This window comes from Lepidochelys kempii, chromosome 10 (assembly GCF_965140285.1).
Source record: "Lepidochelys kempii isolate rLepKem1 chromosome 10, rLepKem1.hap1, whole genome shotgun sequence".
Taxonomy (NCBI): Eukaryota; Metazoa; Chordata; order Testudines; family Cheloniidae; genus Lepidochelys; species Lepidochelys kempii.
Genome location: NC_136389.1, coordinates 31535114 through 31547500, shown reverse-complemented (window position 1 = coordinate 31547500; position 12387 = coordinate 31535114). Strand labels below are relative to the sequence as shown.

At 44.2% G+C, this 12387-nt stretch overlaps 2 protein-coding genes across 7 annotated transcripts in view; one reads left to right on the top strand and one right to left on the bottom strand.

The window, feature by feature from the left end:
• The window catches only part of RHBDF1 (rhomboid 5 homolog 1), a 116335-nt gene that overhangs the window by 81191 nt on the left and 22757 nt on the right, over window positions 1-12387 (top strand). For all 3 annotated transcript variants that reach the window (XM_073362664.2, XM_073362661.2, XM_073362662.2), the window contains one exon: window positions 11628-11879. In XM_073362664.2, the coding sequence (XP_073218765.1) occupies window positions 11628-11879 (252 nt within the window). The remainder of the gene's footprint in view (window positions 1-11627; window positions 11880-12387) is intronic.
• The window catches only part of SNRNP25 (small nuclear ribonucleoprotein U11/U12 subunit 25), a 33472-nt gene continuing 24749 nt past the window's right edge, over window positions 3665-12387 (bottom strand). For 2 of the 4 annotated variants that reach the window (XM_078854607.1, XM_078854608.1), the window contains exon 7: window positions 3665-4308. The gene's annotated coding sequence lies outside the window, so the exon portion shown is untranslated. Of the gene's footprint in view, window positions 4309-5627; window positions 6035-12387 lie in introns of those variants that run through there. The other 2 variants (XM_078854605.1, XM_078854606.1) reach the window with 2 other exon arrangements.

Here is a 12387-nt window from a genome sequence, read left to right as displayed (position 1 = left end):
AAGGCCTTAGCCACCATTGCTCATGGTGAAGACAAGCCCAGAGGAGTTAGTGTCTCTGACGCTGCTGGTACTCCTCGGAATGGATCTGATACACAGGCCTGATTTGTGCAATGATTGATACCTCAGCTCAATTGACTCAGTTTAGCTCAGTGCAGGCCTAGAGCAGCAGAGCACACACATTCTTGCCTAGTGCTAAATACTAGCCCTCTTGCTGAGGGCCTTGAATGGAAAGGCTGAGGGGCTGCAGAGGCCACTGCCCCAGTATTCCTGTCTGTCTGGGAGGAGAATCCCCAGGGCTGCTGCACAATCTGTGTGACACCCCCTCTGTTTATCTCATACCTGAAATCTTCTTGTTTACCTAAGAAACAGTGTCCGACTTCAGAGAGCAGTAGACAATTGGTGCATATGAAGGGCTAACTCTGCTAACTTAACTCTAGTCAGCACAACAGCATGATGAAGTTGGGTTCCTGCACATCATGTTTATGAGGCCGTATCATTCTTAAGGGGAAACAGAGACCAGTTTAAATGGGTTATATGAGTGCCAAGAGCGCAGAACATGGCAAAAATGCAGTGTGTGAATGTCAGTCCTCTAGGGTATTGGCATGAAGACCGGTAGATAGAATGGCTACCTCTAGCCATATTCACTATGAATTGTCCTGCTCAAATGCCATGGGGTAACATGGTAGGTGATATTACACTAATTTGAAACCAAGCAAGTGGAAGACCTGGTGCTTTAAGACCATGATGCATGGATGGAACCTTGTGTCTTCAGTTTCCTCTTAAACCTAAGAATGGCCATACTGGGTGAGACCAATTGTCCATGTAGCAAGTATCCTGTCTTCCAACAGTGGCTGGTGCCATACGCTTCAATTTATTGAGTGATCCATCCCTGGCATCCAGTCCCAGCTTCTGGCAATCAGAGGTTTAGGGACACCCAGAGCATGGGTCCCTGGCTGTCTTGGCTAATAGCCATTGATGGACCTGTCCCCCATGAACTTATCTAATTCTTTTTTGAACACAGTTACACTTTTTCCCTTTTCAACATCTCCTGCCAATGAGTTCTACGTGTTGACTCTGCGTTGTGTAAAGAAGCATTTCCTTCTGTTTGTTTTAAACCTGCTGCCTATTAATTTCATTGGGTGACCTCTGGTTCTTGTGTTATGTGAAGGGGAAAATAACACTTATTCATTTTTCTCCACACCATTCATGATTTTATAGACCTCTGTCATATCCCCTCTTAGTCATTTCTTTTCTAACTGAACAGTTGCAGTCTTTTTAATCTCTCCTCAGAGAGAAGCTGTTCCATACCCATAATCATTTTTGTTGCTCTTCTCTGTGTCTTTTCCAATTCTAATATATCCTTTTTGAGATGGGGCAACCAGAACTGCACACGGTATTCAAGATATGGGTGTAGCTTGGATTTCTATTTTCTGTTTTATAGTCTATCCTTTTCCTAATGGTTCCTAACATTCTGGTTAAATTTTTGGACTGCCGCTGCACATCTGAGGGGATGTTTTTAGAGTACTATCCACAATGACTTAAAGATCTTTCTTGAGTGGCAACGGCTAATTTAGATCCCATCATTTTGTGTGTATAGTTGGGATTATGGTTTCCAATGTACATTACTTTGCATTTATCAACATTGAATTTCATCTGCCATTTTGTTGCCCTGTCACCTAGTTTTGTGAGATCCCTTTGTAACTCTTCCCAGTCTGCTTTGAATTTAACTATCTTTAGTTTTGTATCATCAGCAAACTTTGCCATCTCACTGTTTACCCCTTTTCCCAAATCATTTATGAATATGTTGAGCAGCACTGGTCCCAGTTCAGATCCCTGGAGGACCCTGCTATTCACCTCTCTCCACTGTGAATACTAACCATTTATTCCTACCCTTTGTTTCCTATCTTTTAACCAGTTACTGACCATGAGAGCATCTTCCCTCTTATTCCATGACTGCTTACTTTGATTAAAAGCCTTCGGTGAGGGACCTTATCAAAGGTTTTCTGAAAGTCCAAGTACACTATATCCACTGGATCACCATTGTCCACGTGTTGACACCCTCAAAGAATTCTAATAGATGGGTGAGGCATGATTTCCCTTTACAAAAGCCAGGCTGACTCTTCCCCAATGTATCATGTTCATCTATGTGTCTGATAATTTTGCCTGGTACTGAAATTAGACTTACTGGCCTATAATTGCCAGGATCACCTCTGGAGCATTTTTTAAAAATTGGCGTTACAATAGCTGTCTACCAGTCATCTGGTACTGAAGTTGATTTAAGCACTAAGCTACATACCACCGTTAGTAGTTCTGCAATTTAATATTTGAGTTCCTGCAGAAGTCTTGGGTGAATATCCCTGGTCCTGGTGACATATTACCATTTAATTTATCAATTTGTTCCAAAACCTTCTCTATTGATACCTCAGTCTGGGACAATTTCTCAGATATATAACCTAAAAAGAATGCTCGTGTGGGAATCTCCCTCACATCATTTGCAGTGAAGATCCATGTAGAGATTTCTTTAGCTTCTCTGCAACAACTTTATCTTCTTTGAGTGCTCCTTTAGCACGTCTGTTGACCAGTGGCCCCCTGATTATGTGGCAAGTCTCCTGCTTCTGATGTACTTATAAAAATTAACAGCAATTTTTTAATCTTTTGCTAGTTGGTTAAAAAATTTTTTGGTTTGCCTAATTATACTTTTACACTTGACTTGCCAGAATTTATGCTCCTTTCTGTTTTCCTCAGTATTATTTGATTTCCAGTTTTTAAAAGATGCCTTTTTGTCTCTAACCACTCCTTTTACTCTGTTTAGGCATGGTGGCATTTTTTGGGTCTGCTTCCCTTTTTATTTATTTTTTTAATTTGGGGGTATACATATAGTTTGAGCCTCTATTATGGTGTTTTAAAAAAATTTCCATGCAGCTTGCGGGCATTTCAATCTTGTGACTGTTCCTTTTAGTAACTGGTTCCTCACCCTAGCAAGGAATCAAACTATGTCATTTCCTTTTGTTTCCTGATAAGTCAGAGACTCCCTGAGTAACTGGCACCTCACACTGTCAGAGGGCAGCCTTGTTCTTGGCTCTATCAGTTCACCAGGGTGTGAATGCACAGCAGACATGGGGAAGGACCTTGTCGCGGTTCTGCTGCTCACAATCCATCTCATTGTGCTAACGCTTTCCCTCGTCATGTTATTGAGAATGTTACCAGCTGTGACACAGATGCTGGAAGTAATACTGGGAGTTCACCACTTTTCCAACGAGAATATGAGATCCAATTTTTGGGCAAAACTAATTCCCAGTGTTTCCATTTTTATATCATTTTAATGGTTTTATTTATCAAAGCAAAAATGATTTAATTCAGACTCTAGGGAACGGTATCAAACTATTGAAGGTGCCAGTTCAGGGAGTCAGGTATGCGCCTGGTCATAAACCAAATCAGAGACTTCATAGCAGGAAATTTAGAGGGCAGTACCTCTCTCTAAAGACACATAGAAACGCCTCAAACTCCCAAGAGTCGAAGAGGTGTTCAAGGCTAGGCCACAGGTCAAATCTGAATCCATATTGCTCATCGAGAAGAATGATTTTCCAAGTGACACGTAACACAGTCTTCTTCTCAGAGTGTCTTGGAAGGGTTTGTATCGAATCATTCATACACTGAGAATCCCTAAAGGTTACAAAGATTATTTTATTCAATTTCTTTTGAGCATTTAAAACATCATCTGTTATGCTTTGCAACACAGAAACTAACCTACAAACACACAGGAAAGTTTGGGGGTGTTATTTGTGCACTTATTAATTTTCTGTGGATTCTTTCTTTCCCTAATGCACACTCCAAAGAGTTGAGCACTCACAATATTCACTACCCACCACACCACAACTAAGTGATGTGGTGGGCAGTGGATCCCCATTGGACACAGTCTGATACTACTGGTAGCCACAACAATCACTCGAAGATACCAGAGAACATAAAGCCACCCTAAGCTCATGCTCTGTTGTGGTGGCTTTCCAGGAACCAGTTAAGAGATTTCCTAGGGCTGTGCTCTGGTTCTTCTTTGAGTGGTAGCCCCTATGTGTCATCCACTGTGGATAAGCATGCGCTGCAAATGCGTCTGAGACCAGAGAGTTCTTGCAAGCAGTGTCCACTGCCTACGCCTCTGCCTTTGCCATCCTCACGCTCCACTCCAAGGCCATAAGAGGCTGTGTGCACCAACTGCCTCTAAAGTACCTTCTTATTGCCTCCTGGCCTGACTCAGAATCTCCAGTGTCTGGAGCTTCTCCCTTCTCTTCAGCCTCGTCCTTGTCTTCAAACCTGTAAATATGTCAAAGATTTTACTGTTTTAGCTCTGTAGTGAAGCTATTGTTAATGGGTTTTATTAGTATAGTTAGTGAGTAGTTTAAGTCCCCTTCCCAGAAAACCTCCTGCCTCCCTGGTACAGGAATTAGATGATGCCCAGAATACCTGTATTTGGAAACAATGTCTCCTCTCCCTGCTTCTTTTTGGTCAGCAATGACCACCAGTGATACATACACTGCCTCAGAGAAGTGCATATCTCCACCAAGTGCAATATGTACCACTCCTTCCCCAGCCAGACCCAGAACTCCAACTTAAAAAGCACCTCATGGTGAAAGCTGTGAGGCCTGAGTCGGACCCAGGCTGGGGACCCCACCGTACATCGATGAGCACGCCTCCTAGCACAAGACCTGACACAGGAGCAGGAAAGAGCAAGGCCAGGGACCCTTTGACAGGTTTTCCACATGAGAGCAAGGGACTCTCTCATAAGCACAAGAGCAGAGTCCACTCTGAAGAGTTTGGATCCCACCCCAAGACTCTGCCGCTGACACATCCTTCAGAATGGCGGTTCTACAGGCAGCCATACCACCTGCATCCTCCTCCTCTCTGAGTGCTGCTTGCCAGACACCCACAGTGGAAGACACACAGGGACCAGTGCTTGAAGAAGAAAGGGAATTTACTTTGTGGTAGCAGGAGTTCTTATAGGTATTCCACTACCCATCCTCCTTCCCCTCTGCCTCAGATCATGTCTGCATTCACAGGAGAGACGGAACTGGAGAGGCATCTGTCCACACCACCTCTTATATCCTCGGCGTGGAGCACACTGGTGGCAAGGGGATAGGCACCGACCAACGGACACTGTTTGCAAGAATTCTCCAATCTGAGGTGCGTGGTGCACAGGCATTGTCACATTTTGGGGTGCAGTGCAGTTCAGTGAGGGGCCTGCCTGTAACGCCCTGCTGCTGTGGCTTACAGCCTGGACATCAGCAGACGAACACGCAGGTCTGTATGCTGTGCATCCCTGGAGCAGCAACTCTGACTCCAGCAGCCTGCCTCCAGCACAACAGCCCTACCGTGGTTTCCGCCAACCTGGGTTGCTACTTGCAAGGTGACCCCAACGCACTCCCAATCCTGAATTTTCCCAGAACTGTGTGCCCTGAAATGTCCAGCCCTCTCCTGGGCCACTCTGAGAAGTAATAAGGTTTGTTTGCGTCTTTAAAGAGACAAAAGCACATTACAGCTTATTAACTGGGAGAGGTACACCCTTCCTTCAAACACAGCACTGAGTTGGTTTATAAGAAAAAAACCACAAAAATAACCAAAAACAAATTTATTAATAGGACAAAGGTTATGTGATGCCAAGTAAAAGAAATAAAAGTAGAGATGTTACAAGAAAATACAAGTGAAAGGACATATCTAAAGTTTAAAACTTAATCTAGCAAGGTACAGGCTTTGTTAAAGATGGTTTCTCTCATCAGTCATTCTTCTTTCCAGCCGTGGTTGACTTTCCCTCAGTCAGGGCCTTCCACAAAAGCACAAGAGGCTGGCTTCTTTTGTCTTCCTAGGTGAAAGGTCTTGGCCTAAGCAGGTTTCTCACCTATATTCAGTTTCCAGTGGCTTCAGCCCCTCCTTGGTTGAAGGGCCCATCTTTTTCAGCTTGCAGAGCTCTGGGCCCTTGTGTCTGTCTGGTGATGGATGCCAAAGATGACCTCTGTCCTTGCTTATATCTTCCAGAGTTCAGTGACTTTATTTAGAGAGGCAACATAAGATAATACAAGAATGTTAGAATGGCCATATTGGATCAGACCAATGGTTCATCTAGCCCAGTATCCTGTCTTCAAAGTGGCCAGTGCCAGATGCTTCAAAGGGGATGAACAGAACAGTGCAATTATAGAGAAATCCGTCACCTGTTGTCTACTCCCATCTTCTGGCAGTAAGAGACTCAGGGACACTCAGGGCAAGGGGTTGCATCGCTGACCATTTTGGCTATTAGCCATTGATGGACCTATCCTCCATGAACTTACTTGGTACTTTCTTGAACCCATTTATACTTTTGGCCTTTACAACATCCCCTGGCAACAAGTTCCCCAGGTTGACTGTGTGTTGTGTGAAGAAATACTTCCTTTTGTTTGTTTTAAACTTGCTGCCTATTAATTTTTATTCCACACTGATAAGGCCTCAATTGGAGTACTGTGTCCAGTTCTGGGTGCCAGATTTCAGGAACGATGTGGACAAATTGGAGAAAGTCCAGAGAAGAGCAACAACAATAATTAAAGGTCTAGAAAGCACGACCTATGAGGAAAATTTGAAAAAACTGGGTTTGTTTAGAGTGGAGAAGAGAAGTCTGGGCGAGGTGGGGAACGATGACGGACACATAACACTTTTAAAGTACATATAAAGTTGTTACAAGAAAGAGGGCGAAAAATTGTTCTTTTTAACCTCTGAGGACAGGGCAAGAAGCAATGGGCTTAAATTGCAGCAAAGGGAGGTTTAAGTTGGACATTAGGAAAAACTTGGTGACTGTCCAGGTAGTTAAGCACTGGAACAAATTGCTTAGGGAGGCTATGGAATCTCCATCATTGGAGGTTATTAAGAACAGGCTAGACAAACACCTGTTGGGCATAGTTTAGTTATTACATACTCCTGCCTTGAGTGCAGGGGACTGGATTAGATGACCTCTTGAGATCCCTTCCAGTCCTACACTTCATTCGGTGACCCCTTGTTCTTGTATTATGTGAAGGGGTAAATAGCATTTCCTTAGTCACTTTTTCCACACCATTCATGATTTTATAGACCTCTATCAAATCCCCCCTTTAGTCATCTCTTTTCCAAACTGAACAGTCCCAGTCTTATTAATCTCTCCTCATATGCAAGTGGTTCCATATCTCCAATCATTTTGTTTCAGAGTAGCAGCCGTGTTAGTCTGTATTCGCAAAAAGAAAAGGAGTACTTGTTGCATCCGATGAAGTGAGCTGTAGCTCACGAAAGCTTATGCTCAAATAAATTGGTTAGTCTCTAAGGTGCCACTAGTCCTCCTTTTCTTTTTGCAAATCATTTTGTTGCCCTTCTCTGTATTTTTCCAATTATATCTAATCTATCTTTTTTGAGATGGGACTGCACACAGTATTCAAGGTGTGAGTGTACCATGGGTTTCACTAGTGGCATTATGATATTTACTGTCTTCTTATCTATCCCTTTCCTAATGGTTTCTAACATTCTGGTTAGCTTTTTTGACTGTCGCTGCACATTGAGCAGATGTTTTCAGAGAACACAGTGACTCCAAGATCTCTTTCTTGAGTGGCAACAGCTAATTTAGACTCCATCAGTTTGTATGTATAGTTGGGATTATGTTTTCCAATGTGCATTACTTTGCATTTATCAACATTGACTTTCATCTGCCATTTTGTTGTCCAGTCACCTAGTTTTGTGAGATCCATTTGTAACTCTCTTCAGTCAGCTTTGAACTTAACTATCTTAAATAATTTTGTATCATCTGCAAACTTTGCCGCCTCACTGTTTACCCCTTTTTCCAGACCATTTATGAATATGTTGAACTGCACTGGTCCCAGTACAGATCCCTGGAGGACCCTGCTATTTACTCTCTCCACTGTGAAAACTGACCCTTTGTCTCCCATCTTTTTAACCAGCTACTGATCCATGAGAGGGCCTTCCCTCCTATTCTATGACTGCTTACTTTGCTTAAGATCCTTCAGTGAGGGACCTTGCAAAACTTTCTGAAATCCAAGTACATTATATCCACGGGATCACCCTTGTCCACATGTTTGTTGACCCCATCAAAGAATTCTTAATAGATGGGTGAGGCATGATTTTCCTTTACAAAAGCCATGTTGACTCTTCCCCAACATATCATGTTCATTTATGTGTCTGATAATTCTCTTCTTTACTGTAGTTTCAATGACTTTGCCTGGTACTGAAGTTACCCTTACTGGCCTGTAATTGCCAGAATCTCCTCTGGAGCCCTTTTTTAAAGAATTGGAGTTACATTAGCTGTCTGTCAGTTATCTTGCACAGAAGCTGATTTAAGTGATAGGTTACATATCACAGGCAGGATGACCTCAAGGTCTTTCCTTCTTGTGGGATTCCCATCCACCTGCTGATTTCTGTGTTAATGGGGCTTCCATTGTTTTTGGTCACACCTTGCTTAATTTCATTGGGGACAGATAGATAGCTGCCTTTCCCTGTCTGGTAGAGACCTGTTTCTCCCTTTGTTTGGTCACAGACTGTAAAATGTAATATCAGTGAGTATTTGTAATTTGCATATAGTGTTAATGCAGAGATTTCTCATTGATATTAATCACCAGTGTGTCACAGGCTTTCCTAAAAGACCCCACTCTACACAGTTATAATACCTTGATATTGCATACAGTCAGTTGATTCAATTGCTTATCACTTGAGGATCAGCCCCCTGTCTTTGTAGATGAGTAAACCTTTACAGTGTATTCTTTGAAATGTAAAACCCAGACCAATTTTCTCTCTCCTGCTCTTGTGTAGATGCCATGCTGTCTCCTCCCCAACTTGGTAGCTTGGGGGATTTGTTTGCCTAATATGTAAATGGACCTTCATTGTCTCTGCCTGTCAACCAGGCCAGTCAGAAAAGCAAATACACATTCCTGTGTCTAAGGCAAAGTGCTTATGCATTGCTTGACAAACTCATGCTAAGTATATAATTCTAGCACACATTTTTGAACACACCCTATACATACATCATGCAAGAATATTAATGATCTGTGAGTTCTTAGTTTTCTAATGATATCTTACATGCCACCTGTCAGATACAGATTGTGACAACAGTGTGTTAGGTGTAGTGAGTATGTCAGGCCTGACGAGCTGTTGACACAGAGTACAGAGTAGCAGCCGTGTTAGTCTGTATTCGCAAAAAGAACAGGAGGACCTGTGGCACCTTAGAGACTAACAAATTTATTTGAGCATAAGCTTTCGTGAGCTACAGCTCACTTCATTGGATGCATTCAGTGGAAAATACAGTGGGGAGATTTATACACACAGAAAACATGAAACAGTGGGTGTTACCATACACACTGTAATGAGAGTGATCAGGTAAGGTGAGCTATTACCAGCAGGAGAGCTGGGGGGGAGGGGGCAGGAAAACCCTTTTGTAGTGATAATCAAGGTGGGCCATTTCCAGCAGTTGACAAGAATGTCTGAGGAAGAGGGGCGGGGAGAAGGAATAAACATGGGGAAATAGTTTTACTTTGTGTAATGACCCATCCACTCCCAGTTTTTATTCAAGCCTAAGTTAATTATATTCAGTTTGCAAATTAATTCCAATTCAGCAGTCTCTCGTTGGAGTCTACAAGCCATCAGGAACAGTATCCCTGATAATGTCACGGCAAACCTGGTGGCTGAACTTTGTGACTTTGTCCTCACCCATAACTATTTCACATTTGGGGACAATGTATACCTTCAAATCAGCGGCACTGCTATGGGTACCCGCATGGCCCCACAGTATGCCAACATCTTTATGGCTGACTTAGAACAACGCTTCCTCAGCTCTCGTCCCCTAATGCCTTTACTCTACTTGCGCTACATTGATGACATCTTCATCATCTGGACCCATGGAAAAGAAGCCCTTGAAGAATTCCACCAAGATTTCAACAATTTCCATCCCACCATCAACCTCAGCCTGGACCAGTCCATGCAAGAGATCCACTTCCTGGACGCTACGGTGCTAATAAGCAATGGTCACATAAACACCACCCTATACCGGAAAGCTACTGACCGCTATGCCTACCTACATGCCTCCAGCTTTCATCCAGACCACACCACACGATCCATTGTCTACAGCCAAGCTCTACGATACAACCGCATTTGCTCCAACCCCTCAGACAGAGACAAACACCTAAAAGATCTCTATCAAGCGTTCTTACAACTACAGTACCCACCTGCTGAAGTGAAGAAACAGATTGACAGAGCCAGAGGAGTACCCAGAAGTTACCTACTACAGGACAGGCCCAACAAAGAAAATAACAGAATGCCACTAGCCATCACCTTCAGCCCCCAACTAAAAACTCTCCAATGCATCCTCAAGGATCTGCAACTTATCCTGAAGGACGACCCATCACTCTCACAGATCTTGGGAGACAGGCCAGTCCTTGCTTACAGACAGCCCCCCAACCTGAAGCAAAAACTCACCAGCAACCACACAACAGAACCAGGTTTCAGAGTAACAGCCGTGTTAGTCTGTATTCGCAAAAAGAAAAGGAGTACTTGTGGCACCTTAGAGACTAACCAATTTATTTGAGCATAAGCTTTCGTGAGCGAAAATAAATTGGTTAGTCTCTAAGGTGCCACAAGTACTCCTTTTCTTTTTACAACAGAACCACTAACTCAGGAACCTATCATTGCAACAAAGCCCATTGCCAACTGTGTCCACATATCTATTCAGGGATCACCATGATAGGGCCTAATCACATCAGCCACACTATCAGAGGCTTCTTCACCTGCACATCTACCAATGTGATATATGCCATCGTGTGCCAGCAATGCCCCTCTGCCATGTACATTGAACAAACTGGACAGTCTCTACGTAAAAGAATCAATGGACACAAATCAGACGCCAAGAATTATAACATTCAAAGACCAGTCGGAGAACACTTCAGTCTCTTTGGTCACTCGATTACAGACCTAAAAGTGGCAATTCTTCAACAAAAAAACTTCAAAAACAGACTCCAATGAGTGACAGCTGAATTGGAATTAATTTGCAAACTGAATACAATTAACTTAGGCTTGAATAGAGACTGGGAGTGGATGGGTTATTACACAAAGTAAAACTATTTCCCCATGTTTATTCCTCCCCCTCCCCTGTTCTTCAGACGTTCTTGTCAACTGCTGGAAATGGCCCACATTGATTATCACTATAGACATTGGGGGGACGGGGCATTAGGGAGATAGGGTGGGGGATGGGGTGGCAGGTCGGGCAGTGCTGAGATGAGATGGGGCTTGGGTGCAAAGGCAAGAAGGGAAGGGTTTCCTGTGCAATCTAGCAGTGCCCCCACTCCTTCCTCCCCGTAGACAGATGTTCTGGGGGTTGAGCGTTCAGACTGTCTGTTAGGAATCCCTGGGGTCTCTGAGCCAAGTGCTCAGTTACCTGCCCCAACCAGCTTCTGACAACAGAGATTGGTTGGTTCCTGGCTCCGTAATTCCAAGGAGCTAATGGCTGGGGTAGGAAGGAGCCCTCCAGCCCTTGCTCTGCTGTCCTGTCCCCCTCTCTGACCCTGTGGCCATAGCCCAGGGAACGGCCTTTGCTCCCTGCTGCACTCTGCAGAAGCAAAGCATTGCTGTCTTGCTTTATGTTCCAGTCCCCTGGAGCGAGGCTGGAGAAAACAGAAGGAAGGGACCCTGCCCCAACCCAAGGTTCGCTTACGGCAGGAAGTGGTGAGCATGAGCCCTCAGCGACGAGGCCAGCGCATCGCCGTCCCAGTCAGAAAGCTCTTTGCCAAGGAGAAGAGGCCATACGGACTGGGCATGGTGGGCAGGCTGACCAACCGCACCTACCGCAAGCGCATAGACAGCTACGTGAAACGGCAGATTGAGGACATGGACGACCACAGGTGAGAGGAGCGAGCCCCTTTACAGCAAGGGTTGCTGGAAGAGGCTACAATGAGCTGGTTAGCATGTCCCCGACTGGGTGGGATGCATCTCACTTGCTGCGAGTACGTGTGTGACACTTGCCGAGTGAGACATGCATCCTGCAGTGGGGATTATTTGTGTATTCCTTGAACCCCTCCACTCAACACATTTCCTTGGTGCCTATTGGGACAATCCTGCCATGAGCACCCTGGAGCCTGTGTGGCTTTGACAGCCCAGCACATCTGCTAGTTGCTGACGAGAATGGTCCTCTGCACAGACCCACCTGTCTTATTAGCCAGATTGACAGGGAAATTGAGACGTCTCCTCCTTTTTCCTCCTCCCTGATGAATTTTTTTAGTCACAAAATGGATTTAGGCTTCAGGCCTGACATTTTGTGTCACGGAAACTTTGCACAAATGTTCATAAGAAGTGAATATGTGTGACCCCGGGTTCCAATCCTCCCTCCCTCCAAAACATTTCCTCCAGTCT